Source organism: Durotheca rogersii, assembly GCF_024521655.1.
Source record: "Durotheca rogersii strain YMJ 92031201 chromosome Unknown GGS23scaffold_37, whole genome shotgun sequence".
In the NCBI taxonomy this organism is placed as follows: domain Eukaryota; kingdom Fungi; phylum Ascomycota; class Sordariomycetes; order Xylariales; family Xylariaceae; genus Durotheca; species Durotheca rogersii.
In genome coordinates, this window is record NW_026251268.1 from 113,370 (window position 1) to 140,803 (window position 27,434).

Below are 27,434 nucleotides of genomic sequence, written 5' to 3' on the forward strand. Positions count from 1 at the left end.
CGTTCCGATTCATTAAACTGCTAAATGAATACGTTAGGCTCTCTGGAAATACCTAATAGAATGAATCATAGGTACGCAAAATTGGTACCTATCATAAACTCCGTTCCCCTAGGCGCATGTAGAATGTGAGATGGCCAACCACCATTCAATTAAGTATTCGACCTCACGCCTACCTACATATTTCAAGCATATATAACCAGCAGCACGCAGCTTGGGCCTTATTAATGTAAACAGGGTGAGACCTAGCTCCCTCCCATTCTCCGCCTATAACATATTTCACACCCAGGCTTTAGGTTGATATAGGTGGACATATCGACACATAGACGTGGATGCAAATGCATAGCATGGCATAGGATGCCCGTTCCGTGGCCGTCAGAGAAGACCGTGGCGAAGTCTACTAGATATGTATCGGTATCTCTCTGAGCGCGATTTGTCGTATCTGTACTGCTGTAGTACACGGGGTCGGTCGGAGACCATCATGTGAGTCCGCTTCCCCGTCCGAGAAGGGGTATCCTCTTAGCTCCCCGGTTTCGTTGCTGTCGAACTCCCGTCGACGGCATCTGGAGATGGAAGTTGAAGCGGTGTATGGCCCAATTCCAAACCCTCTAAGCGACTAGCTTAGTAGAAGGTTATCACCACAGAACCTGTAGGGCTCAACAACAGTCGGCTTGGCGATGTGTCTTCCTATGACTTTTGCTGGGCCGGCTGCCCGGCTTCTAGCGCCTTAGGAGGTTGTTGACTGTCATTTGTGGTCGTGGGCTGTTGCGTTGCTCGTTTGCCTTGCTGTTGCTGCTCCCGGAGTGAGGTGTCAAACGCATAGTAACCTGGTAATTTCAGCATTTATTCCAAAGAGCCGGTAGTGTTATTATGAACGCATACCATTCCATATCCCAAACGCGATGGCGAGACTGATGGGAAGAAAACCACGGACAAGTGAGCTCATCATCAAGTGATCCAATACCTATAAAAAAGATTTGACGTGGAAGTTGGGAAGTCTCGGCACTACCTAAGGTAATTGGGGGCTATGTACCTATATGTCTGTTTGGTTACCTGGTACATGTTCTCTAGGCACTAACGTCTCGGGTACCCGACCACTAAGTGAGCACTGATTGAAGTGCCAAGTCAATCAACATTCATGTTAATGCCTAGGCCTATTTGCATATATTCACATAAGGGTGTTATATGTCATATCCTATATTATGGCTATCTCGCGCGAGACAGGGACTGCCCTCAACTACTACCCCCACTATACACCTACCTACCTACCTCAAATACTATACGCGTTGAAGTGGCGTTTGACGCGTCTAGCCAGGCACTTGGTTCTTTTCACAAGGACATCCATCCAGACCAACTTAACCTTGTCTCCCTCGCCTCCCACGGTATAGAGAAATGCTTCACTGTCTCAATGGCGAGATGGAAGGAGCTTGGGGAGGTCCCAGATTCGGATGAAGACGAAAGTGCCTTCGATGGCAGTGAAGAATCCGAACATGAGTCACCTCGAGCCGACGCCGGTCCACAGGATGAGTTTCTCGTGGAGAATTTGCCAAATAAAAACGAGCCTATTTGGGATATCCCTTCATCGTCATCACCATCATCATCACAGGCACCCAGGGAAAGGATTGATGCCGATCCGGGTCACTCCCAGCCATACGAGCTATCTGGGGCGCAATATGTTCCCCGCCACCTCGATCCACTGTTGCCTCTATCGTCACCAGGCGATGGAACCTACGATAACCTGAGGGGTCCAATGCGTGCCACCGAGCGTGTATTGGAGGGTTTGGAGGGCTCGGAAGCGTCAAGATCGCCCCCTATCGATTCGCATACGCTTAAACCACCAGTTAAAGCATCGCCAGAATCGGTAAACATACCGGATGACGACGAGGAGAGTGTGATTCGATACGGACGATCATTGCGACCACGAAAACCTATCCAGGAACACCCTTATTTACTAGAAAGTGCGCAGTACAGCAAAACTCTTAGGTCACATGGTGTACGACCCTTGAGGCTGCAGGCTGAGGAGGTAGCGGGAAGGAGGCGAGACGATGATTCCCAAGATCAAGAATACGAAGGGGACAGTCAATCGACCATCCAAGGGTTTATCCAGGAGGATCTAGGAGAAAGCCAGGGATCGCGACATCCTGGCCCGTTTAAAAATGTCGATAAGGACGAGCCTAAGTTGATAGGCATAAGGCCTCGATCCCTCCAGCGTGAGAGCATTCAACAACCTGAAATCTCATTAAGAAGCTCACAGGAGGACGAGGATGAGTTTCCTGACCCAGCCGACATCAGCAAGTGGGAATCAAGAAATAAACCTATTGTCGTTTCCAAGGGACGGGCCTCGCCTAAATCTCCCCGGAAACAGAGGACTTCAAAGTTATACCAGTCCATTAGTGGGGAGAGAGAGAGGCCGTATCTAGCAGATGACAATAATATTTTCGACATCCCCTCTTCTGCTCCCCGGAACAGCCCAAATTTGCTCGTTGCTTCACCATCGACTGCTACCGAATGTGCCAGAGTTATCACTGGGTTCATTCCGAAACCAGGCGATTTAATAGCACCACGGGACCAAAGCCCCATTCCAGCAAAGCACAGCACAAGTATACTAGATCTCACTTCCGTAGTAAGCCAATCCCAAGCTAGTAGCGAGCGGGATGATAATTCTCACGGTGGCTCGGAAAGTGAGACTCGAATGGTACAGGCAGCGATGAGGAGAATACGTGGTGTATTGCCCGCATCTTGGCTTCGCCTCGATCAGCAAAGCACTCCCGTCAAAAACACGAAGGCCAATTTGCAGGGAAGCCCGGATCACTCCACAGACCAGACCCAGAGGAAAGGTGTAGCTCAACGTCGGCAGACCTCGGCAAAGCCTGCCACCGACATCGCCTTATTTCTTGATGACTCGGATAACGACGAAACGACCTTACGACATAATGAGGCTTCAGGGGATAGAGCTAATGCCGAGCACGATATTTCTATCTTTGAAGATGATGTCGGCTCGGTTGTCGAGGACGATCATACAGATAATATGCTTTTAAGACATAAACGATCTACCGTGGAATCAGACATGCTAGAAAGGCCCAGGAAGCAGAGGAAAAGGCATTATGCCACACTAGAAGACGAAACTGTCCAACCGAAACGGCAACAGAGAATCAAACGGCAGTTAAATAGGTCGAGAGGCACATGCGCTGATTTTAGCAGCGAGAGTGATCGCGGTAAAAGCAACCCTGGTGTAAAGCCTCCCACACAGGAGTGCAGCCGAGCAACCAAGCCCTCACGGCCGCCTCGACTTAGCATCTTAGATGTTGTCGAACCAGACGCACCCCCTTTTATCCGTATAGCTGCCCGGACAGCTAACAGGAGGTCAGACCGGGGTAGATCAAGTCCAACAAGGAAGCACATCGCTTTGGGGACGCGTCAAGATAACATTGATGCGAGCAGCGTGCTGAGGGATTGGAAAAGGGGGCGCATCCGACCGAGAACTTATTCCAGAACCGCGGTAACGTCTCGATCATATTCGTACAGACCTCTCCACCCCCAAACTCACAGTCATACGGCACAGCCGGCGATGTCTCTCTCGAAAATGCCCTTATATCATATCCCATCTTCAAGCCGCTTCCTTCAACCCCGTCGAATGTCTAAACAGACAAGTATCCGCGATTTTGTGGAAATAAAAACGGGAACCATAACCACACCAACTCGGCCTATAGACGATATCTCTCTTTCCAACCATGTTCACAATGTAGCTTCGAGGCCCGCTCAGCTTGAAACGGCTGACGAGAAGGTTGGGCGGCACGCATTTCATGCACAGAAAAGGGCTCTTGATGCCCTATACCGAAAGTCGCGTCGATCGCTACATACCCTCGAGGAGTTACAGCTTGAACAACCTGTGGGTGGCAATGGTTCTCCCCGGAGCTTTCCCAGGCACAACGAACCGTCTGTGGGCAATACCGCAAGTCCGAACCCTACTACGTCAACACGTGGGCGGTCAAGATTTCGGAAGGGCTTCCGGCCTACACACGTGGATACTGCCGCTCCTCAGTATACGCACGCTAATGACCCTCTACCACGCGAAATACGTCCCATGAGCCCCGTTGAATCAACTAATTCCGCAGAAGCTGGCGTCAAGTTATCGGGGCTTGGTCCGTTTGGCACGCACTACACCCAACATTTCGAAATATTTCCCTTAGATCTAGGGGCGTTCCTCCACGAGAGCACACTTCTCGGTAGCGGTCGACTAGTGAAGGCCTTGAACGGGAAGACTGGCGAAAACTTGTATCACCCACGAGGCCGACAGACATTCGTTCTTGATAAAAAAGTATTACGATGGGGCCTGTGGGAGGCACAAACCTCATCAGAGTTGGGTATTGTATTCGACTGGATCGCGGACTACTTGCACTCAGATTCCCCAGATCCTCAAAACGGCACAGTTCTAGTTGAGGCTACCGAATTCGTTCTGAATTATTTGCAGAGTTCCATCAGCTTCTCCGACCAGGAGAGTGAGAGACATTTCGTGGGACGATCCTTGGAAATTTTGCAAAGTTTTGTGCACCGCTTGGAGAGCCTACCACCTCTTCCTCACTACAGAACTCGGCCGCTCATCGACGTTCTCAGTCGCTGCCTGATCATTTTAACACAACTATTGCACATCTGCCGTGACCCCGACCAACTATCGCAAAGACTCCAGGTTGAAGGAGTGCTAAGGAACATCGCCGAGAGAACCGCCCGCAAGTTGCTTGAGACCGAACTAATAGATATCCGGAGTTTGTACTACGAGCTGCGGCGTATACCCTTTCGAGAAAGGGGCATCCGCGACGAACAGCATTCGATGATATGCTGGGTCGTCCTCATCCGGGTTCTTGAAGAGGCACGTATCCCAAAGGCAGGGTTCTGGGATGTCGTGTCGTCCGTCATGCTGGAACGCGTCCCCGGTCCAGTTAGCGACGCGCACACACTCGAACAAATATGGTACAATTTTTTTACTTTACTTCCCCTCGGCGAATTCGACAATGCCGGCGTTGTTGTTCCTGGTATCAGGCACACGAGTCCCTTGGAAGGCTGGATCTTACCGCAGAGATTACTCAGGTGCATCTTCCAGTTATACGAGAGCAATTCACGTCAAGCCCCAAGTTTCAACGATTATTGTCGAGGTATGATTAGCCGTTGCCATTATCTCGTAGAGCAGTGGGGATGGCGCAAATCCAATGGTGTCATCGGAACTATCTTCGACTTCTTTGCCTCTCGTGGCCTTTCAAATCTACGCAACGAGGAGGTATATAGATCCCCCGAGTTCCTCGAACGCCTCACGGGATCTCCGTCGCTCGCCATTCTATCCGAAGACAGGTGCTTCCATATATTTCTGAAACTCCTGGCGCTATCTATCCAACGCTTGACAAGCTACGGCTTGACCAAGGACGTAAAAAATATGGTGGCGAGGGTGCTTCCAAATCATAACCGTCAATACAGCAAGGAGGACGACATCCACGAGACCGAGCTAGCTGCCCTAAGGAACCACCACGACCTTCTCTGTACGCTCTTTTGGGCCGCGCCGCCCGGTCTGCGACCATCCGTCCAGACGATCGAGAAGCTGGTGGTGCCCGGCAGTTCTCACAAGGAGGCGTGTTTGATTAGCTTACGAGCCTGGAGCCAACTAGCCCGGTTCGCGATCTCGTCCGACGATGACATTGTTTCGTACAAACCATTTGCCGACTGGCAGAAGAATGTATTCCAGCAGGTGATGGAACAGTACTTGTCAGCCGAATCCGATGTCCAGCAGCAACTTTCTAGAATGCCCAAGGCTACTTCGAAAGGCATTAACCGAGACGTAATAAATACCGTGATCCAATCGAACAAGAAAGGCGCGATGGATATACTTCGCTTCTCGATGAAGGGTTTCTTAGACGTCATTCGCAGTTCTCGGACGCTGGCTGCCGTATCCTTCGCCGTGAATCATTGTAAGTTCAATCTTGTGGATTGACTGCGGGCATATCCTCATTTTACGTAGATCAGCTGGACCAGGTTTTCACGCGCTTCCCGTTCTCTTCAACGAGCTTTGATTGGAGCAGCCTACGACCCGCCCTAGATATTCTCGACTACTACGTCTCGCGGATCGAAGGGTTCTTGAAGCAGCCTCCCGAGAACCCCGAATATTCGTGGCATGGAGAAGATGCGATCATGGTAGGCTTCTGGCCCTTGTCATCCTAATGATATGCTTAACGACTAACCTACCTAGCTTATCGATCGGAAAATAGCCCCTCCTTTCTTCTCCATGCTTAGTGTCATTGCCGAAATGAAATTCAAGGAAGAGGAACTCGGCCCCGTCAGCGGTCGCGCCGTATGTATGGAGCAGGCTGTGGTTATTGCAGGACGCCAGGCAGCGCGCTTGATTCATTCACGGCTTTCGGTAGGTGCCTCTAAACTAGAATCGATGCTAAAAGCTAACATGCCCTTCAGCGCGTGTCCCAGTTCTTCTTAGCTGGGAAGTACTCTATATTTCCTGGTGCGAAGGAAGCTGCCTCGTCCTTTTCGAGAAGGTACCGCGCTCTCTTCTTAGCTATGTTAATAGAGCATGGCGTGGATGATTTCAAGGTTTGGTGATTTTACGCATTGTGATGAATCATCGCTAATAATTCATAAGGACCTGGGTAGAACAGTCATCGACTTGTTGATGGTAGAGCTCGCTAAGCCTCTCCACTTGTTAGCCTATGAAAACCAGCTCGCCCTAGCCATCCAAACCCGTGGTAACCCCCTTTTAAAGGACTCGGTTATAGGGAACGGCGATAGTCCTGATTACAATTCGAACAAGGGCTTGTTCAGCCGTAAGTACTGCTTTTACTGATTCAGATATACATTACTAAAACCAGCTAGATGTGGTCGCCGTGATGCGTAGGACTTTACGGTTTGCAGAAACGAGTCGAAGATCACTGTTGCAGTCGCAGTTCACGAAGGCTCTGAAAATTACTATGGAGCAAATGAAACTTGACCTCAAGTCAATGCCATTAGGCTCGCCAGAGCACGCGAGTTACATCGAATTCGTCCGGTCAATCATCACTATGATCAGATCGCAAGACCTCTGCCCTGTGGACTCCTACTTTTATCAAATCAGCCGAGAGTATTCGCCTTCCAGCCAAGACCCTCGCCTGCAAATAGCGAGCATACTCTCATGGGGCCTCAAACTCGAGGAGGGAGACACAAAGGCGGTTCCTGGGCTTTTCTATCTCCTGTTCCCCAATTTTAAACTGGCGCTTGCCAACGGCAAGCTTGTAGATGAAAAATCAATACTGCAGCAAGGGATGAGCCATCACCATGTTCTCTCTTTCATGCTGGGTAGAATGCTCCCGGCGATCATCAATACTGCCCTCGGAGCGCCCGATGCGTGGGTATTACTAGATACTTACGTCGGCGCCTTCAGCGCGCAGCTTGCAGCAACCTGTATTCACAGGGCAATCGGCAGCGAAGACGCGGAAGGTCTTCTAGTGCTACTACAATTCACTCTAGTTGGCCTTCAACAACTTCGGGCGCTCAACGCTACCGAATTCCGTCCCGAGCACCTTTACTCACTTCTCCAGGTCATGACTCTCCTCAACCTACTATCGCCGTCTCTGGCAGCTTATTTAATCAACGAACCAGCACCCCGGGCAGCAGGGGACATCGTCCACGTGATGGAGGCGCTCACAGACTTCGCGCGAGTTGCTGGGAAATACGTTTCTAGTATTCTCCACCGGCCCAAGCACTGGATGGCATTGGACACAGAGCAATCTCTGGTGGATCCAAGTAGCCTCTTTGAAGGCGTTCAGACTTCCGAGATAGTCATATTATCCGACCCTCGTGAACATATCAACAAATTTGCCAAGCATATGGTTCGCGATATTGATGATAATTGGGTATCGGATAGATCAACTATCACCATAAGAGGCCCATGCAGAACACAATATGGGCAAAGGACGCAGATCCCGAGGTGGGACGTGAAGAAGCTATTGCGAATGCTCTATGAGCAGCTCCAGGGGTGGAATTACGTTCATGATTCGACGGTCGCGAGGGGAGCTACACTACCAAGTAACGAGTTTTCATTCTACTGGTAGAAGCTTCCAGCGTGACGGTGGGATCCCTACATGGTGTTCCTGCAACCAGCATTGTGGTATAATTGATTGTTATATTACAATAGCACCAGAGACATAGAGTATTCTGAGAATCCACTTGGCCACCTCTTGAATATTAAAAAACTACCTCACACATGATATAGTAGTTGATAACGTTGCGCTACGCTCTGGGCTTCTTCGTTACGCTTTTGCTATATACCGAGGTGAAAATATATTTTATATAAAATAATCGCTTATATATACGAATCTTCAACTACAAGGTTATATTTTTTAAATTTAGATCGTGATATGCAGTTAAAGTTAGTTATATACTTGTTATATAGAAAGCTAATGAACAGGAGCAGCGTGGGCACGCTATGATAGAGGCACGAGAAAAGGACTGCCCAACCGCTAACAACTAGCCTAGTACTGATTAACCAAGATTACAGCTATAAATAGCTATAATCGGTTGATCGGCTAGCTAAAAACGGCAGCTAGGAAAGGGGACTAGAATAAAAGGCAACGAAGATAGGGAGAAAAGGCATAGCAAGAAACGAGTAAATAGCTATAAAGTCGTAATGGCTATAGGTTTAAGTTTAGCTAATGAAAATATAAGTACGCAACCCATATAAATAAATATCGAAAAGGTTACGTAGCCTAGATCTACCGTACTATTACAGCTTCCTTAGTTTAATTAATCCGCAAGGAGTAATTAAACTCCTAATAATAAATACGGTAGCTCTCGTTCCTATTAAGCCTAATTAACCTAATTCCGATTAATACTAATTAACTAAAAGCTAGCTAGTTGAATTAAAGGCTAATAGGATAAGTTAGGGAATAGGTTAACTAGGAGCGATTATAATAGTAATAAGTAGATAGTAAAGTAGGTAACTGACTATAGCCGTACCTAAACCTAATCCTAATCCTAATTAATTCTAAACCTAACCGGTACCGTAGCTAACTAGGAGCTAAGCTAGTTCACTCTAAAGGCCATTAGGAAACAATACGGAAGATCTAATAACAAAAACAACTAGGCTAACGGAACTATAACCTATAAACTAACCTAATCGACCTATTCCTAATTAACCTTAATTAACTAGGAGCGAGCCAGGTCCATTAAGGCCATTATGAAATAACAGAGATCAATAGTTAGGAAATAGGAACTATAACGGGGCAGGTAAAACAAGCGTAGCTTCCGAAAAAACCAAAGAAATAATCCCATATAATGTAACGCGATCTCCGTCCTTCTCGTCTATAGCTATTAATCTTTTTAATTAATCCTAATCCTATAAACTAATTAATATATCCTATTCATACCCGACTATGACTCGTTTCTAATTATTATTCGTCCGGCAGTATCTATCAGGCTTTTCTTAACCCTCGATCCCTCCCCTATACGTAGTTCTAAGAGCTCATTTACGGCTCTTCCTACTAACCATATATCGGTAAGGGCGATAAGAGGGGTCTCTAGGTATTATCCTATAACTCGTTTCTATCCTATAGTTATTTCTATTTTCTTAGGCTTTCTTATTTAATATCGTATCTATCTTGTATCGGTATCGTTTATAAGTCTTCGTATTAACCGGTAGATTCCTTGATTAGGTTCGTAGGTATAAGGTATATCGGTATCTCATTATAAGGGCATCGTAGTACCTATCGGTTAAAGAGGCAAAGAGAAACCTCCCTAGGTACCGTAACTAGCTAACAGGAATAAAACAAGGGCAATCGAGCTATCGGTAAGCCTCTTATAATTAAAATAAACTAATTAATAACGAACGGATGCCTTTAAGCGCGTACGAGGTTATTATTATAAAAAAGGGGGGGTAGCGGTAACGGAATTAAATTAACTAAAGGCGAAAAAATACCATCTAGGTACTAATAAAAAACGAAGGCGAAACCGGGTAAAACGGGTATAGCTCCTTTAAAAGAAATAACTAAGAAACGAGGATAAGATAGATCTATTAATCGGCGAACGAGCTTTTAGGTAAGCTAATTAAAAGCTAATAAGAGGGCGTAGTTATTAATGATCGCCATAATTATCTACCCTCCCTATTAATCCAGCTACCTAAAAAGGCTATGGCCTAAAAAGGCTTAATCCGAAAGCTACGAAAACGGCTCTAGAGCTACGAAAATAACTCCTAATTAGTTAAAAATCAGAGAATCTCCCGATCGGCGTATCTTAAACCTATTAACTATAAAAACGGTCGCAAAAGGTCACTCCTAAGACTAAGGTAAGGTTACGGCTCGAGCTACTAGGTAATTACTATTAAACAGAAGTAGCGTAGGCACGCTATAATAGAGGTACGAGAAAAGGACTACCTAACCGCTAATAACTAGCCTAGTACCGATTAACTAAGATTATAGCTATAAATAGCTATAATCAGTTAATCGGCTAGCTAAAAACGGCAGCTAGGAAAGGTAACTAGAATAAAAGGCAACGAAGATAGCGAGAAAAGGCATGGCAAAAAACGAGTAAATAGCTATAAGGTCGTAATGACTATAGGTCTAAGTCTAACTAATGAAAATTTAAGTACGCAACCCATATAAATAAACATCGAAAAGGCTACGTAGCCTAGATCCACCGCACTACTACACTAATTATACATAGCTCTGTACTCCTTCTTTAGTTACTTGCTTACCTAATCTAACTTTTCATTTGCTTATATAATATAGCTTATAGCTCCTTATTACTTATATATAAATAGTTTATATCTCTTTTATTTATTTTCTTCCTTTTTAATTACTTCATTAATTAAACTTTTTCTATGTATATTATATTGCTTTTAATAAAGTAACTTTAATTTCTATATAGCTTTCTTAATTTACGTAATGATTATAAACTTGATACCTTTCTTAAGAAGCTAAATCTATTAGGATTATATCATATAAGCTTTTCAATAATCTTATTATCTATCTTTATCTTTTTAATCTTTTCATTAATTATTTTCTTTAATGTATTATCTTCGTTTCTCTTTTAAAAATGAATTTACTAATTCTTTCTTAAGTAATATATTTTCTGGAAGTATTAATATTAGTAGAAACCTTTTTATTAAAAAGGTATTTATTATAATAAGTGTAACTTATTATAAGGCCTTAGCTAATACTAAGGCATGGTACGTAATCAACTCCTCAATACTTACGGAGGATAAGGCTAGCTATTATAAGTACGGCTTATAGGGTATACTTTACTTTCTTTTCTTTTCTCCTCGTTTAGCTTTAGTTTATTAATATACGGCTTTTACCTAGCGAATAGCTCGTAAAACCGTAATATATGCAGCTAGAATTTATATCGTACTTTATTTATAAAATATCACGTAGGTACGTAATTACCCCTAGTAGCAACTACCCAGCTTACCTAAGCTGGTTAAATACTTCTATATATACTTATAGATCACTCTATACTCTTTAATATATTTCCTTTTCTCGAGTTAATTAACACATATGTTCTTATCTGTATTTCATTACTCTTTATACGCGCGACCTTATAAGTTATACGTTATTCTAACTAACTACGTTATGATTATAAGCTCGGGGTACTTCTAAGGAGTTATTATTACTTAGGTTATTCAAGCGTAAGTAAGTATTGTATATTAATTTATTTTTTAAATTTTTCGATTATTCTCCTTTCTTATTTATATATAAGTATTCTATTCCCGTATTTATTACTAGATAGTTACTTACTTATTCGTTATATTGATTAATCCGTCCGAGTTTTCTCTAAATAAGATTTTAATTAACGTATATTTACGAGCTTACGATAAATAGCTACGTTAATTCCTTACGTTTAAATCAATAGCTATTTAATTTAGTATTTAAAAAGACGTTAACCTAAACAGAGTTAAATTTAACCCTCATCGCGCCGTAGTAAGTACTTTTAAGGAATATATTACTTAAGAAAACGCTTCCCTTAAAAATAACTATAAAAAAGCGATTTACGAATAGGTTACGCTCGATTCCGAAAAATGAGAAGATTAACCAATAAAGTTTAAAGTTCGTATTCGAAAGTAATAAATAACTTCTTATAATAAGCTCGTTTCTTAATAAATAACGATCGAGTCTTAAACTATAGCTATTGATAAGTAATTTAAGGTTTTCTATGGCTAGATTTTCGTATCTATCTGTCACGTAAAACGTAGACGCCTACATTCACGCTTTGCGGTATGTAGGCTTATAAGGCTGGTTCAACTGCTCTGTGACACTATCTCTTACAGGCTTTCTTAAGATAGCTAATATAAAGATCTAATTCTTAAAGCTCGATTCGATTATTTAAAACCTCGTAAAGATCTTCCGTAAATAAATTACTTCTACCGAGGTAGCTATTAAAATACTCGTTAAGCGAGAATACCGTAAGGTAATTTAAAGAATAAGGATAGTAAAGAGGAGCAGAGCGTACGCGATGCTAGAGTCCCGGATAGGTTCACTCGAAAGTATACTCTATCGAAAACTATAGGTCGTACGATGATCTAAGACGAATAAAACTAATATTACTATATTAATCGAGAGACGAGGAATCTAATGTAGTTATCGTATCTTAGTTATATCCCTTGGTTATAGAGATATAGTAGTCGCTAACCCGAAGGTATAAGAGGTAAGGGGAGAAAAGAAAGTAAAACGTAAAAGTTACTTATTCGGCTATAGCGGTACGACGAAGTAACGTAAGCGCCTATAATTAAAATAAATATATTAATTAGAGAACGGCGAATCTAATAATAAAAATGAATCTTTAATTAAGATAAAAATAATAAAGATATTAATTTAATTAGGTAGTAAACTTAATAATAAGTATAGTATAACCCGTACTTATAGGAGCTATGGTTATTCTATATAAGTATACGACCTATCGTAATATATTATATAATATATTAAGAAGGTATATCTTACCGTATTATTATAGCTTCTTTAGTTTTACTATACCGTAAGAAATAATTAAATTAAAAAACATAATACGGTATATCCCGATTAATATCTCTTATTAAAAATTATTACGAAACTTTATTCTACTAGTTATTATTTAATTACTAAAGCCGCGCCTTTAATTTATTATTTAATATAATAAGAAAGCCCTTCTATTACTTTACGGCTAACTTAACTTAATTTATCCTTACCGATCTAATCCGATCGGCGTACTTTTTCTTTATTTTAGTTATCTTTTTCTTAATTTCGGCCTATCCTTCTTAATTAAGGGAATAATAAGAAAGCGGGCGCGTTCCGAGGGTTAATTAGATATTTCCCCTTTACTTATATAATATAAAGGTCTTCCCGGATTAAAAAGCTTTAATCCTTACTAAGCCGCGGAAAGGAAGGAACGGGTCGTAACCTTAACGAGGTCGTCGTAGCGGAGGTTTACGTCCGTTAATACGAGGGAGCGGGAGGGATTAAGTACTAAGACTACGGAGGAACGGCGGACCTTAGCTTATGCGATAAACCGGACGGAGGATTTACGGCTAAGGAGCTCGTCGATTAACGTACTTTAAGCCGAGGCTATAATATTAATAAGGTCGATTCGCTTCTAGTAATCTACGGCTTACCGGAAACGCTTAACGATACTAATCCTTTCCTTTAAAACCTAAACGTTATAAAATTACTTTACTACTTCGGCGTATTCCTTTATTATATTAAGGAAATTAATCCCCTTATTTTCTTAGGCTTATCGGACGACCTCGATTAATTATTTAAAGATAAGATACGGTAAAATACCGCTTTAAAAACCGTAACTATAATTATCTTATTAATTTATTAACGCGACGTAATAAGCGGATTAGGAGGTTATCGTAAGCTCGAAACTATCGTTTTCTTAGGCTCGCCGTAATTAACTAAACGCGTACGCCGCCCGATCGAAGGCGTTATTTCTAATTATATTAAAGTTAAATAATCTCCGGAACTTAAGAAGGTATAGCGCTACGGCGAAATAAGCCTAAGAGAACTCCTCGGGATTAGTAATAACTCGTTCGGGGTTTATTAGATCCGTATAAATCGTAAAGATTAAAATAAACGTAAGGTTATCGAGGAGGTATTAACGGGTTAGGAAGTTAAACGATCCTACCGATCGGTAGCATATCGTTTAATACGGGTTTATTTCGAAGGCTGTCTTTTTATTTTTAAGGTCGTAGCTTATTATAATATAAAGGGTACGGATATCCTCGTTAATAAGGTAGGCGTAACAGGCGACGTAAACCAAAGAATTAGTTAGGGCTACCTTCGTTTATTCTTATTATTACTAGTTTATAATTCGGGATCGATTAGCGGATAGCCGGAAGGCCTAAGCTATATCGGATCTTAGCTCGATCTAGCTTCCTTTTAAATCGTAGTTATTTAGAATACTAAGCTAATACTTCTTTATACTACTTTAATTATCTTCGCTACCGTAAATCTCCCGTAAGAGTTCTATTAAGTCGGTTAGATCGGTACGACCTACGTCTCTATAGACGGAGGGGAAGGAGAAGGAGAGGAGGATTCCGACGGAGCGGGGAAAAGATATCGTAAAAAGTAATAAAAAAAATTAAAGAAAGGAGGAAAAAAGATACTAAGTTAAAGGTAAAAATAAGAATTTATATTAATAATAAGAAAGGCAGGCTAGAGATTAATAAGAATATAATAATTATAGAGAAGGAATTTTCGAAATAGAATACCTAAAGAGGAAAAAGAGAGGAAGGAAGGGAAACGTATCGACGATAGAGTTAGATATATTCTTACAGCTAACGTTTTAGGAAAGCGCGTTCCCCCGTATACGTATAGAACTATAATAAAAGATACGCTAGCTTATAACTTACTACTATATGCTTTTAGTAAAGTAATAAATACGTACGTTCGCTAATTCATAATTAAACGTAGGCTAGGGTAGGTATTATCGAGACTTTCCTAAGTACGGTACTTACGACCTAGGTAACGTATTCGATTCTCTCGTTCTCGTTTAACCTCCCCTCTTATTTCTTATTATTTTACGGTTCCGATTTATTTCTTTTCTTCCTTTTCCTAGGCCCTTTATCTTTATTTTAATTCGTTGATTTAATTTTTTTAATTCCAGATTTATAATTTCGTCGTCCCTATCTTTCTTTCTCTTATATATATATATATATCATAGACCCTACCTTCCAGAAGGAACTACTAAAACTAGACTACGGAGCCGCCCTTAAGCTATTCAAATAGCTTAAGGCTACGGGGATTACCGACGAAGAGATCGCTGGAACGGCCGGGAAGGCTAAGAACGATAAGAAAAAAGCCGTAACGTATTAACGGGCTAAGTTAATACCGCCGCCGGTAAAGTTAATAAATAAGTAGCCCGACGAATCGTTCCGCCGGCTACCTTCTACCGAGGAATTCCGGGATATTAATCGGCTAATTCCTTAGCCTTAATAGGTACCTTACGCTCCGTATTCTTACCCCTTAGATTAGAGCCTAAAAGTAATTACTAGCTAGTAGTTCTAAGGCATCGAAGAAATTCGGGTAATAAACTAATAACGCTAGGTATATAACTCTTAATATTAATAAGATCTATTAATCGAAGGTTAGATTAATTAATAATAAGATAATTCGTAACGTTCGGTTCTATTTTCTAGGTAGGCCGGCGGTCGGCCGGTATATTACGTAGGAAATCATAAGTAAGGATTTTTAAGAGGTTACCTACCTTTAAAGCTATGTTATGCCTTTCGCCCGCTACGTCTAGTCTTTCCGTCGTCGGACGTTATTTATAGAAATTAATAATAAAAGGCCGGATAACGAATATTGTAGTAGTGCGGTAAGACATGCCCTCTTAATGCATTACGTGATACGCTACGATAGGCCTTATGCCTATATAGAGTAACTATAGCTCCCGTAAGTACGGGTTATGCTATGCTTATTATCGCGTTTATTACCTAACTAGATTACTATCTTTGCTATTTTTACCTTAATTAAAGATTCGTTTTTATTATTAGATTCGTTATTTTCCGATTAGTATATTTATTTTAGTTATAAGCGCTTAAGTTATTTCGTCGTACCGCTATAGCCGAATAAGTAACTTTTGCGTTTTATTTCTTTTTTCCCTTTACTTCTTATGCCTTCTGGCTAGCGATTATTATATCTCTACGACTAAGGGGCATAGCTAAGATACGATAACTACATTAGATTTCTTATCTTTTGATTAATATAACGGTATTAGTTTTATTTATCTTAAACTACCGTACGAGTTATAGTTTTCGATAGAATATACTTTCGAGTAAACCTATCCGGGTTTTTAGTATCGCGTACGCTTTACTCCTCCTTAGTAACGACTACCTTATAACTTTTTCGATCCTTTAACCTTTAGTTTACGGAGTTTTTATTACGCTATTAGGATTTAAAGGATATAAATCGCCGTCGGCGCCGCTATATAACCTGCGAAGTAGTCCGTATTTTACGTTAAATAAAGTATTCCGTCTTATGGTTATTTATCTACTATAGGAAGGTACGTATAAGCCCAGGAACTTCTATAACGATACTATTATTATTAAGATAACGCTTAGCCTTTAAATACCGATAACGCCTTTACGCTATCGATACTACGATATAATACGACGATTAAACTACGTTTATACCGATTAAAATAACCCTTATATAGTTATTTATCTGTTATATAGAGGTACTCGTAAAACCTAAAAAACTTTCGTCGTAACACTAACTACTATTAGGGATAGTACTTAGCCCTCGATACTAACCGCTTCCTCGAACTACTAATAGTATAGTATATCTCGCGCGAGTAAATAACGCTTATAGCGATTAAGGTAGCCCCCTTATAATTATCTATCTACTATATAGAAAACGTACGAGCGCCTTAATATAAATTACGATAACCTATATAACCCGCTACTCCCTTATTAATATTAAGGGCGGATAAAGGCTAATAATAATTATATAAACCTTAACCGATCTTACGATAGCTTCTTTTTTCCTCTGAATTTATTAATCGATATAAATTAAATATATAAATATTAATAACTTATTATACTAGAGGTATTTTAGGATACTTAGGCGTAGCGATTTAATGATATAATATACGATATAATATTAATATTAATATTAATAGTATAAATAAAATTAATAAACTAAAAACTACTAATAACCGATAGTTTTAAAGAGAATTAGGAATTAATATTAATAAGACTACGTAGATATAAAGGATTAAGGAAACGGAACTAGAGTCGAGTTAATAAGTATACCTATATATAGGTTAGCTTGATATTATTAATTAATAGTTAATATAGCGAGAAGTATTAATATAAGCGTAAAGCGGCGCCTAGCGGTAATACTACTAATATTATTAAATAGCCTTCGTTAGATCGAGACCGGCTTATAGCTATATAACCGGTATCGTATCTAGCGCGATCCTTTACTCGGGATCTATCCCTTATACGTATTACCTTAACGAAGGTTATACGTTAGGAGTTCTAAACCTTAATAAGAGGAATTATCGTCGACTTATTTATTATAGTTAAACTTTTAATCCAGGGAATACGCCTCGTACTTTAATTAGGCGTTAACCGATGAGAAAAGCTCGTATAATACCCGGACCCTATCGATCGAAATAATATAATAAATAATAATAAGCCTATATTAAAGGAAAAGTATTAGGATATAAATAATAGTTATTTTACCTTTATCTCTATGTTAGATAATAAGACTCCTACTACCTCCCTTTTTACTTTATAGCTCGTACCGATAAACTAAACGGAATCCGTAGCTAGGAAACGAAATAGATTACCGTCGAAACCCGAAGTAATAAAAACTAAACTACTAATAAGACCTTAAGAGTCGATACTAGCTTTCCGTTCTTATATCCGCCCGAAGAAAAAGAAGACGACGATAAAACTCTTACTTAACTATTCCTTACCCGTAGCTTTATACTTATCCCGCTAATCCCGATGATATTATCTTAGAATAATAATAATAAGGCTTTTAATAGTTAGAATATACCGGTAGCTACCCCGACTATCGTAATATTAATTATTAGATTCCTAAACCCTATCGATTACCCTAAGCTTAAGTTTAATAAACGTAACGTAACTTAATAACTAAAAAAGGTAGATCGATTATTTAACCGCTACCGTATAAGTAACGACGATAAGATTAAGAAGATCGGCGAATAAATTACGACTAAGATTATTAGGAAGCGTATTAACGACGTTATAAAGGATTAAACGATCTAAAGAGTTATCGTTATAGCCTTAAAGTACCGTTTTAGGATTACTAATAAACCAAACTAAGCTAACGTTAAACGAAAACTCGTATAGCTAAAATAAAGTAACGTAATTTACGATCCTAAAGCGATTTTTACGTATCTTATAAACTATAAACGTCTTTTTAAGCTTATAAACGATAGCGGAAAGCTCCTTTAAAAAGTAGGATACCTAACTAATAAACTCTTAATATTCTTAATTATAAAGTTCTATAAAACGGAAGATTATAACTATAATAAGATCGGAAATATCGACTACCGGACTCTTTATACCTAGCGTTATAAGTAAGCGGAACGTCGTATAGTAGTATAAATTATTAATAAGAATTAAGCCGAAGAACGACGATAATATAAAACGGTAACTTTTAAAGAACCCGAGAAGCCTATAATATAAATAATTTAACGATTAGCGACTCCTAGCCTCTAGATGCCTTTACTACCGCCTCCTTCGTAACCTAGATCCTCTTACGGCTACCTAAGTACTAGTTAAGAAGTTAATATATAGGCCCTTTACGACCGACTTAACGCTTTAAAGATAAAGATAACTTCGTAGAACTACCGTTAAGAGGGTAGCTCTTATAGCCCTAGAGGTACGTACGGTATCGATTAATAATATTAATAGGAAAACCCGTTCCTAATAAACGCGGTTCGGAACCTAAGTCTTTATAACCTATAAATTAATAGGAGGACCTTAATAAGCTCTAGACGTAATATTATATTAGACTACCGAGGCATACGTAGTAGGATTTTATTAACCTAGTCGAATAATTATAAGGAATTCGAATATTAGTTTTATAATACTTTCGATCGGCTTTATAACTATATCCGTTACCCGCTACTAATAGATATATCGTAAAATCGGTTCTACTATAAGAGTAAAAAGCGATTATACTACCTCGAGAACGGAAACCCGAATAAGCTAGAGTTAATATTAGTCCTAGGATCGATTATTACCTAAACTAAGCGTAAAGAAGAACCGATCGCTTATTATATCCTATTTTACGTATATTAAAGTAAGGAATCTTTAGAGTAGGTACGTAGGATAGTATATTATTACTTAACCGGGAAGCTAAAGCTTATATCCCTCGACTTACGATACTTTAAGAACGAAGAAGTAATACCGAAGTAAGAAGAAATACCTAGAGTTATATTGGAGATTAACGTTATTTAAATAATCGAACGTAAATATAGCTACGAATTATACGAAACTAAGATCTTAGGTTATAATTAAACTAAGGGTTTTATCGACGACGAAGGTATTTGTTATTATAAGGATATTATTAAGACGAACTTAGTCGAAGTTAACGTAATTAAGCGAGCTAAAGGTTTTAACGGCGAGTATATCGAAAAAGAAGTACCCGATTAAGAGGATATAAAAGTCCTATTATTATAGCCTAGGCGTAAACCGACTAAAGCCGGTAAGAACGCTACTTCGAATACGAACGACTAAGCTAAGAAGGCGAAGATTATTAACGAGTTATTAAGAGAGTTTTAGCTAGATAAGATTAATAAAAATAATAGGAAACGCTTCGAGGTTTCGTAGGACGACTTAATTAAGTTTATACCCGGGTTTTCGGAATAAGTAATTAAGTACCTTACGATACGCGTTATAAAAATTAACGAAGGTTAACCTAAGGTTATTAAGATTATAAATAAATAGGTATAAAAAAATCGGGAAGAAAGCGTTAAAATACCTAGCGTACCGTAAACTACCGCCTCGTTTACTAATTCTTCGAATAAAATATCGGTAAATTCCGTTATCGCGAAGGATACTAGAAACTATATCCGGCCTCTTCCTAAGCTAGTAATTAACGTAGGACCTAACGGAAATAAAGCTCTCGTATCTACGGTAATCGATATAAAGGCGTAGTTTAATATAATCGTAGAAAGCTACGTAAAGAAGTAGCGTTTTCTTATAACTAATACTAAGGCGATATAGCGAGGTTTTAAATCCTTTATAAAGACCTTATATATAGGAATAATCGACGATCCTATCTAGCTTACCGATTACTACCTTCGCTTACCGATTTACGTCGTTAAAAATAGGTTCGTTAATTACCCATTATTACTTAGTATAAACTTTATCTTCTAGTCCCGTATGAAACTCGAATTCGACGGAAGTACCTTTATAAGAACCGTTAACTTTAACTCGGCTCGAATAATAATTCCTTTCGTTATTAACTTAAGAAACGATACGTTACTAAGCCTTATACTCGGCGATTAAAAAAACTAGATATTATTAATATCTTAAGCCGCTTTAATAACGTATATAGGCCTAAAAACGCGTTCTTAGCCGAGTACTTAAAACCCGATACTAGTCTCTAAGTTAAAATTAATTATACTCGCCTTTATAACGACGATATAAAGGCAGTACTTATTTCTAAAGCTAAGGATTTATCGGCCCTCGAACTTAGTTTAGATAAAGAAGATAAAGCGATCGTTAAATTAAGCGACGAAGAATTCCTTTACGTCTTTAGTAAAGCCGTTACGAAGGTAATTCGATATACGACGTAAGAATTAAAATAACATAAGCGAGACCTAGCCTTTATTTCGGAATTAGCTTATTAAGTTAAACGTACGTTTTTAATTAATACTATATATAAACCTAAGTCGCGTAAAGTTTAGCCCGTGGATAACATACCGTTAGACGGTTAAATACCGCTAGGAATACTCGGTTAAAAGGATTAGATATTAAGGGAAGTTAAGTCGAAGTACGAACCGCTAAAGGTATTATAACGCGATAAACCTTATAAAAATATTATATTAAGATTTACTAGTAACCCCCGAGGTATTAGATTAATAACGAAAAGGCTTAACGCCATTAAAGTAAGTTTATTAAATACGGAATTAACCGATTAGGAGAAAGACGTAGTTATTAAGATCCTATACCGAAGAGAGATAGCCCTAGCTTAGGATTTCTTTAAAATCGGGAAAATCCGACCTAAGGTTTACCCCGATTATAAGATTAGGACGGTATTATATAACGCCTAATAAGCTAAGGATATCCTTATTTTAATACCCCTTAAGGAACGAGTAATCGAAGTCTTACGTATACGACTAAAGAACGGAATCCTAGAAGAGAATTACGGTCCTTATCGAAATACGTAATTCGTAGTCGAGAAGAAAGATAGTAATTTACGACTTATTAATTCTGCGATAAAACTTAACGCCTAGATTATTCGCGACGCTTTCCTATCCCGAAATAGAGACTTCTTTACCTAAGAATTCGCTATATATTTAATCCTTATAATCGTCGACTTTTTCTTTAGGTACGACTAAGTAATATTAACGAAAACGAACCGTAACTTAATTACGTTCGCTACTCTTATTAGCCTTTTACGTATAACGACTTTATTATAAGGCGCGACGAACTTAATTACCGCTTTTTTCCGAGCCGTTATACGAATTCTTTACGATTTAATTCTTATTAAATACGAGCCTTTCTTCGACGACGTTAGTATTAAAAGGCCGGTATCGAGATACGATAACTATAAGGCTTTTCCGGGAATACGACGCTTTATCCTAAAGTACTTGGAGAATATCGACGCCGTTTTCTTAAACTTCGAATTAACCGGTATTATTACTAGTACCGTTAAGTCTACTTAATATAAAAGTAGTACGGTAATCGTTAGATATCTATACGGTATAAACGATAGGAAGCCTTCGGAAGCGAAGATAATTAAGATCTTAAAGTAAAAGTTATATAAGAATATAAACGAAGTAAGGTCTTTTATTAGTATTACGGTTTTCTTTAGAATATAAATCGATTATTATACCATAATCGCTAAACTTTTCCTAGTATTAATACGTAAAGAAATATACTTTATCTAAGGTATCGATTAATAACATATTATAGATTCGCTTAAAACTACTCTTATTAACGTATCGGTATTAATTATTTTAAACTATACTATCGAATAGTTAATCTAAGTAAAAGTCGACGTATTAAAAGACGGTTAAGGCTACGTACTAGGTTAGGATAACGATAAAAGTAACTTTAAACCTTCGAAATACGAATTTAAGAATTTAAAGAAGGGCGGAGTTAAATTATAACGCTACGAAACGAAAGTATTTAAAAGTCGTTAAGTCCTTATAATAGCTTCGAAACTACTTTTACGGTATCTACTTCGTACTTAAAACCGACGCTAAAGTACTAATCGCCTAGCTTAACGATAGATTCTTTAGTCTTCCGGGCGCTATTCTTATTAAGTAAATAGCCTATATTAAGATATTTAGCTTCGATATTTAGTATATACCCGGTAAAAGATACTCCGCTACGAACGGTCTCCTACGTAAACCTAACGGCCTAAGTAACGACGACGACGATTAATAAGAAGGCGATATAAAGGACTTTATCGATATATAATTTAATATAATATACGTAAATATAGCCGTATTACCTAAGGCCGCCGAATAATCTAGCGATAAAGCCTTATTATTATAACCGCCGGAAGAATAATCGATAGAGTCGTAAGAAATAATAACGTTTCTTACGCGATTTTAATTACCTATCCGATTAAGAAATAACCGATTAATAAGGTACTAGAAACGATAAACCCGGTTTAAGAAGGAAGCGTTTAAATACGTCGTTTCGGAAAGTATCTTATAAAGGAAGCCCGAGAAATATAAGGACATACGACGAATTATCGACCTAAAGAAACTACGCAAAGCTATTATTAAGGATTACCACGAGGATTTCGGCTATAGAGAACGTACTTCGACCTACGATCAGATAATTAAACTATACTACTAGCGCGGCATATTCGAATACGTCGCCCGAAAAATTAAATCGTATCCTAGATACTAAAAAGAAAATAATACCCGGAAAGTTAACCCTACCTTATATAACGAGTTAGTTAACGTTCTTACTTATTAAGTAATAAACGTATAATATATACTAATAAATAACGGATTTATCGTAATGATCGAAGTACGAAACGAATTATCCGGTTTTCTCGAAGCCCGAGCTATTAAAAAGATAGATTTTAAAACGATCGCTAAGTTCCTTTAGGAATAGATATTCCTATAGTACGGCGTACCCCTAGTAATTAAGTATAATAACGGTTCCGAGAATAAAAAGGAGGTCCGTAAAATAATAAAGCTAATCGGTATTAAAGTTAAAGTCGGTATTACTTATTTCCCGTAATCCTAGGATATAATCGAGGTTAGGTATAAAGTAATTCGTAAATGCCTTATAAAAGATATAAACGGTAGTAATCGGAAATAAACGAACTTATTAGAGGTAATTATATAAGTAAATAAAACCTCGACGCGCTTATACGGAATGTCGTTATACGAATTAATATATAAGTATAAGGTTATTATTCTAATAGAAACCGTTATCTTAACCTAGCATATTATAAACTAAAAGAATATTACGGACCGAGAATTACTTTTAGCTATACGCGTACGATTAATCGAGAAACGCTAGGAAGATATATTAACTATAGCTAAGGTTCTAGCGGCTAAATATAAGAAAGCTACCTGGTATTAAGACGAAAAAAACGCTTACCGGATACGAAAAGTACCCCTAAAAACCGACGACCTCGTATTACTATACGATACGTTACGATATATAAGTAAGTCGATAGTCGTAAAACTAAAGTATTATTAGAAGGAACCGTACTTAATCGCCGAAGATCTAAGTTATAATCGTTATAAGCTTAAAGAACCGAATAAAGTTACGTTATTATACCCGGTTTTAAGCTATAAACTACGGAAATTTATCTAAAATATTAACGGGTTTTAGGAGCTAAAGAATCCGGAGGAGGACGAATAGAGCTTACGCTTACTACCGATTAAATATAAGGACTAAGAATCGATAACTACTAACGATCCTTAAGTTAAAAGAGGCCTAAAGCCTATATCCCCGGTAATCGATAAAGAAGAAGAAGAATAGTTAGCTCCGAACGATAAGGCGCAAATTATAATAGAAATATTAAATAAGAAGCTTAAAGGATACGAAGTTATACCTAACGATAAACTTAGATTAAAAAGATCGATCTAATTATATAAATAATCCTCTTATTATAAAGCGATAAAGCCATAGTACCGTAAAACGACCTACCTATATCGATTAAAGAGTAATAAAGCCTAAGAGCTTAAGATATAATCGCTTTCCTAAGTAAGGGAGAAAAGAAGTTATCCCTATATGGTTATTAAACCGGTAAGCCTATATACGAAATTAGTACTCTAAATTACGATATTAATAAATACGCCCTTTCTTATTTCTTACCTTAAAAGAAAGTATGTTTCTATAAATTATTAACGCCGATTAACGCGTTCTTATATTTAGATAAGTTATCCTTTACGTTTATCGCTAGAAATCCAGGATATTAATATCCTAATGTTACGAAATTATTATATTTTAACATAGGTATATTTTAATATTTAAAAGGAAAGTAAGGAAAGTAATTTATATTAATAAAAGTAAAAGTAAAAAGAAAGAAAAGTAATACGCGTCTAAAAATAAACTAGATATAATATATATCTACCGATTAATACCTTTCTTTTCCTTTTAGTTCCCTTACCTATAGATTAATAGTGATAGGAATAAACGAAAATAACCTTAATTAATTTTCTCGTATACCTCGTCCGTTTCGCTTACCTTACTAACGAGGATATCCGTACCTTCTATATTATAATAAGCTACGACCTCGAAGATAAGAAGGCGGCCTTCGAATTTAACCCGTATTAAACGATAAGTTACCGATCGACGGGGTTCTTTAATTTCTTAACCCGTTAATATCTCCTCGATAACCTTACGTCCGCTTTAGTTTTTACGATTTATATATATCTAATAAACCCGGAACGAGTTATCGTTAACCTTAATAAGTTCTCTTAAGCCTACTTCGTCGTAACGTTATATTTCCTTAAGTTCCGGAGATTATTTAACTTTAATATAATTAGAAACGGCGCCTTCGATCGGACGGCGTACGCGTTCGGTTAATTACGACGAGCTTAAGAAGGAGGTAGTTTCGAGCTTATTATAATTCCTTAATCCGTTTATTACGTCCCGTTAATGGATTAATAAAATAACTTTAGTTATAGTTTTTAAAGCGGTATCTTACCGTATCTTATTTTTAAGCCACCGATCGAAGTCGTCCGATAAGCCTAAGAAAACGGAGGATTTAATCTCTTTAATATAATAAGGGAATACGCCGAGGTAGTAAAATAATTTTATAACGTTCGGGTTTTAAAGAAGGAGGTTAATATCGATAAACGTTTCCGGTAAACCGTAAATTAGAAAAAGCGAATCGACCTCGTTAACGTTATAACTTCAGTCGAGAATATCCCGATCGGAAAGCCCCCTAGCCGTAAATCCTCCGTCCGTTCGATCGCGTAAGTTAAAGTCCGGCGTTTTTCCGTAGCCTTAAGTATCTAATCCCCCTTGCTTTTTCGTATTAACGGACGCCGACTTTTATTACGACGACCTCGTTAAGGTTACGAACCGCTTCTTTCCTCCCTCCGGTTTAATTAGGGTTAAAGCTTTCTAGTCCAGGAAAACCTTTATACCGTATAAGTAAAGGGAAGATATTTAATCGACCCTCGGGACGCGTCCGTTCCTTTATTATCCCCTTAATTAAGAGGGATAAGCCGAGACTAAGAAAAAGGTAGCCGAAATAAAGAAGGAGTACGCCGATCGGGTTATATCGGTAAGAATAAACCGGGTTAAGTTAACCGTAAAGTAATAAAAGGAGCCTCTTCGTTATATTAGATAATAAGATAAAGGCTCGGCTTTAATAATTAGATAATAACCGGTAGAATAAAGTTTCGCGGTAGTTTTTAAGAGAAGATATTAATCGGGATATACCGTATTATTCCTTTTAATTTAATTATCCCTTACGGTATAATTAAACTAAGAAAGTTATAATAATACGGTAAGATTTATCCTCTTAATATATTACGTAATACGTTACGATAAACCTTATACCTGTATAAAGTAATTATAGCTTCCGTAAATACGGGTTATACTATATTTATTATTTAATTCATTACCTAGTTAGATTACTATCTTTATTATTTTTACCTTACTTAAAGATTTGTTTTTATTAGTAAATTTGTCGTTTTCCGATTAATATATTTATTTTAGTTATAAGTACTTAAGTCGCTTTATCATACCGTTATAACCGAATAAGTAACTTTTACGTTTAGCTTCTTTTCTTCCCTTACTGTGAGCGCGTAAGCACGCAATCGGTTACGTACAGCTACAGGGTAAGCCCTGCCTTAGCGAGGGTTAATCGGGAGATAAAAGGTACGTAAAAACGGCTCTAAAAGGCTACGTAGATAGTTATAATTCTATTAACTATTTACCCTTTCCTTAGATAGCTATATGGTAGTACCTTATACGTTTCGTAAGCTTATTACTACGCTATTTTATTATTATCTAACTACTTACGCTACGGAGGTAATTAAGTAACGAAAGCTCTGATAAACGAGCGGCCCGGGGTAACCGTATAATTACGATTAACGGTAGAGAGAGGTTATCGATAAGTTAAACGATTAAATCGCGAGGATGGCTACGAGGATAGCTACGAGGATAGCTACGAGATTATAAGATAAGGCGGCCGAAGAAGGAACCGAATAGGAGACTACGTAGGATATCGCGTTAAAGGACCTCCGTAAGGAGATGCGTAAGAAGCTATAAAAGGGCTTACGTAAAACGACCGAGTATATTAACTAGCGTATAGATACCGTAAAGTATTTCCTTAGGGAAATAATAATTAAGCTAGAAATAATAAGCGAATAACGGTAAGGAAGCTATCGCTAACCTTAGTAAGACGTCGCCGATTTAATAAAAGAAGACGACTTTACCGATGCTAACGAGGGTAAGGATAACCTTTATATTAAAGACCTAAAGATTCCGAGGAAATTAAATAAGTCGGCTATAGAGACTTAACGAGTTTACGGTAAGGATTACCGTAAGAGCCGCGAGGATAGCCGCTATTATCGTACTTCGCGCTTAACCCGGCGTAAGAGCTACCGCCGCCGGGGCCGTAGCCTAAGTAGCTTATTAGGAAGCTCTTCCGATAATAATTCCGATTACGATAAACGACGTAGTCGGAAGGCAAGGAGTAGAAGTAAAGGTACCGTATTTAGGAAGGACGGTAGGATTAATTAAAAAAAGTTCGTCTTTAATCCCGATAAAGACGCTTATCTTAAGGGAATCT

General features: G+C 38.6%; 2 protein-coding genes across 2 annotated transcripts; one reads left to right on the forward strand and one right to left on the reverse strand.

Moving 5' to 3' along the window:
* Positions 1-582: 582 nt before the first annotated feature.
* On the reverse strand, positions 583-1,040 carry GGS23DRAFT_341157 (uncharacterized protein). Its single transcript, XM_051513043.1, has 2 exons — positions 880-1,040; positions 583-824 (listed from the first exon to the last, which is right to left on the reverse strand). The coding sequence occupies exons 1-2, from the start codon at positions 944-946 to the stop codon at positions 685-687; spliced, it is 207 nt and encodes a 68-aa protein (XP_051367803.1). The 5' UTR covers positions 947-1,040; the 3' UTR covers positions 583-684.
* A 120-nt stretch (positions 1,041-1,160) lies between these two features.
* GGS23DRAFT_587302 (Mus7/MMS22 family-domain-containing protein) lies at positions 1,161-8,371 on the forward strand. The gene is made up of 6 exons (XM_051517477.1): positions 1,161-5,951; positions 6,002-6,174; positions 6,230-6,400; positions 6,451-6,585; positions 6,635-6,815; positions 6,865-8,371. The coding sequence occupies exons 1-6, from the start codon at positions 1,406-1,408 to the stop codon at positions 8,076-8,078; spliced, it is 6,420 nt and encodes a 2,139-aa protein (XP_051367804.1). The 5' UTR covers positions 1,161-1,405; the 3' UTR covers positions 8,079-8,371.
* Positions 8,372-27,434: the final 19,063 nt, after the last annotated feature.

Coding starts and splice junctions, on each gene's coding strand:
- GGS23DRAFT_341157 (XM_051513043.1), bottom strand. CDS start 946: ATGATGAGCTCACTTGTCCGTGGTTTTCTTCCCATCAGTCTCGCCATC. Junction 825..879: donor CGCGTTTGGGATATGGAATG/GTATGCGTTCAT, acceptor TGAAATTACCAG/GTTACTATGCGTTTGACACC.
- GGS23DRAFT_587302 (XM_051517477.1), top strand. CDS start 1,406: ATGGCGAGATGGAAGGAGCTTGGGGAGGTCCCAGATTCGGATGAAGAC. Junction 5,952..6,001: donor ATCCTTCGCCGTGAATCATT/GTAAGTTCAATC, acceptor CATTTTACGTAG/ATCAGCTGGACCAGGTTTTC. Junction 6,816..6,864: donor GAACAAGGGCTTGTTCAGCC/GTAAGTACTGCT, acceptor AAAACCAGCTAG/ATGTGGTCGCCGTGATGCGT.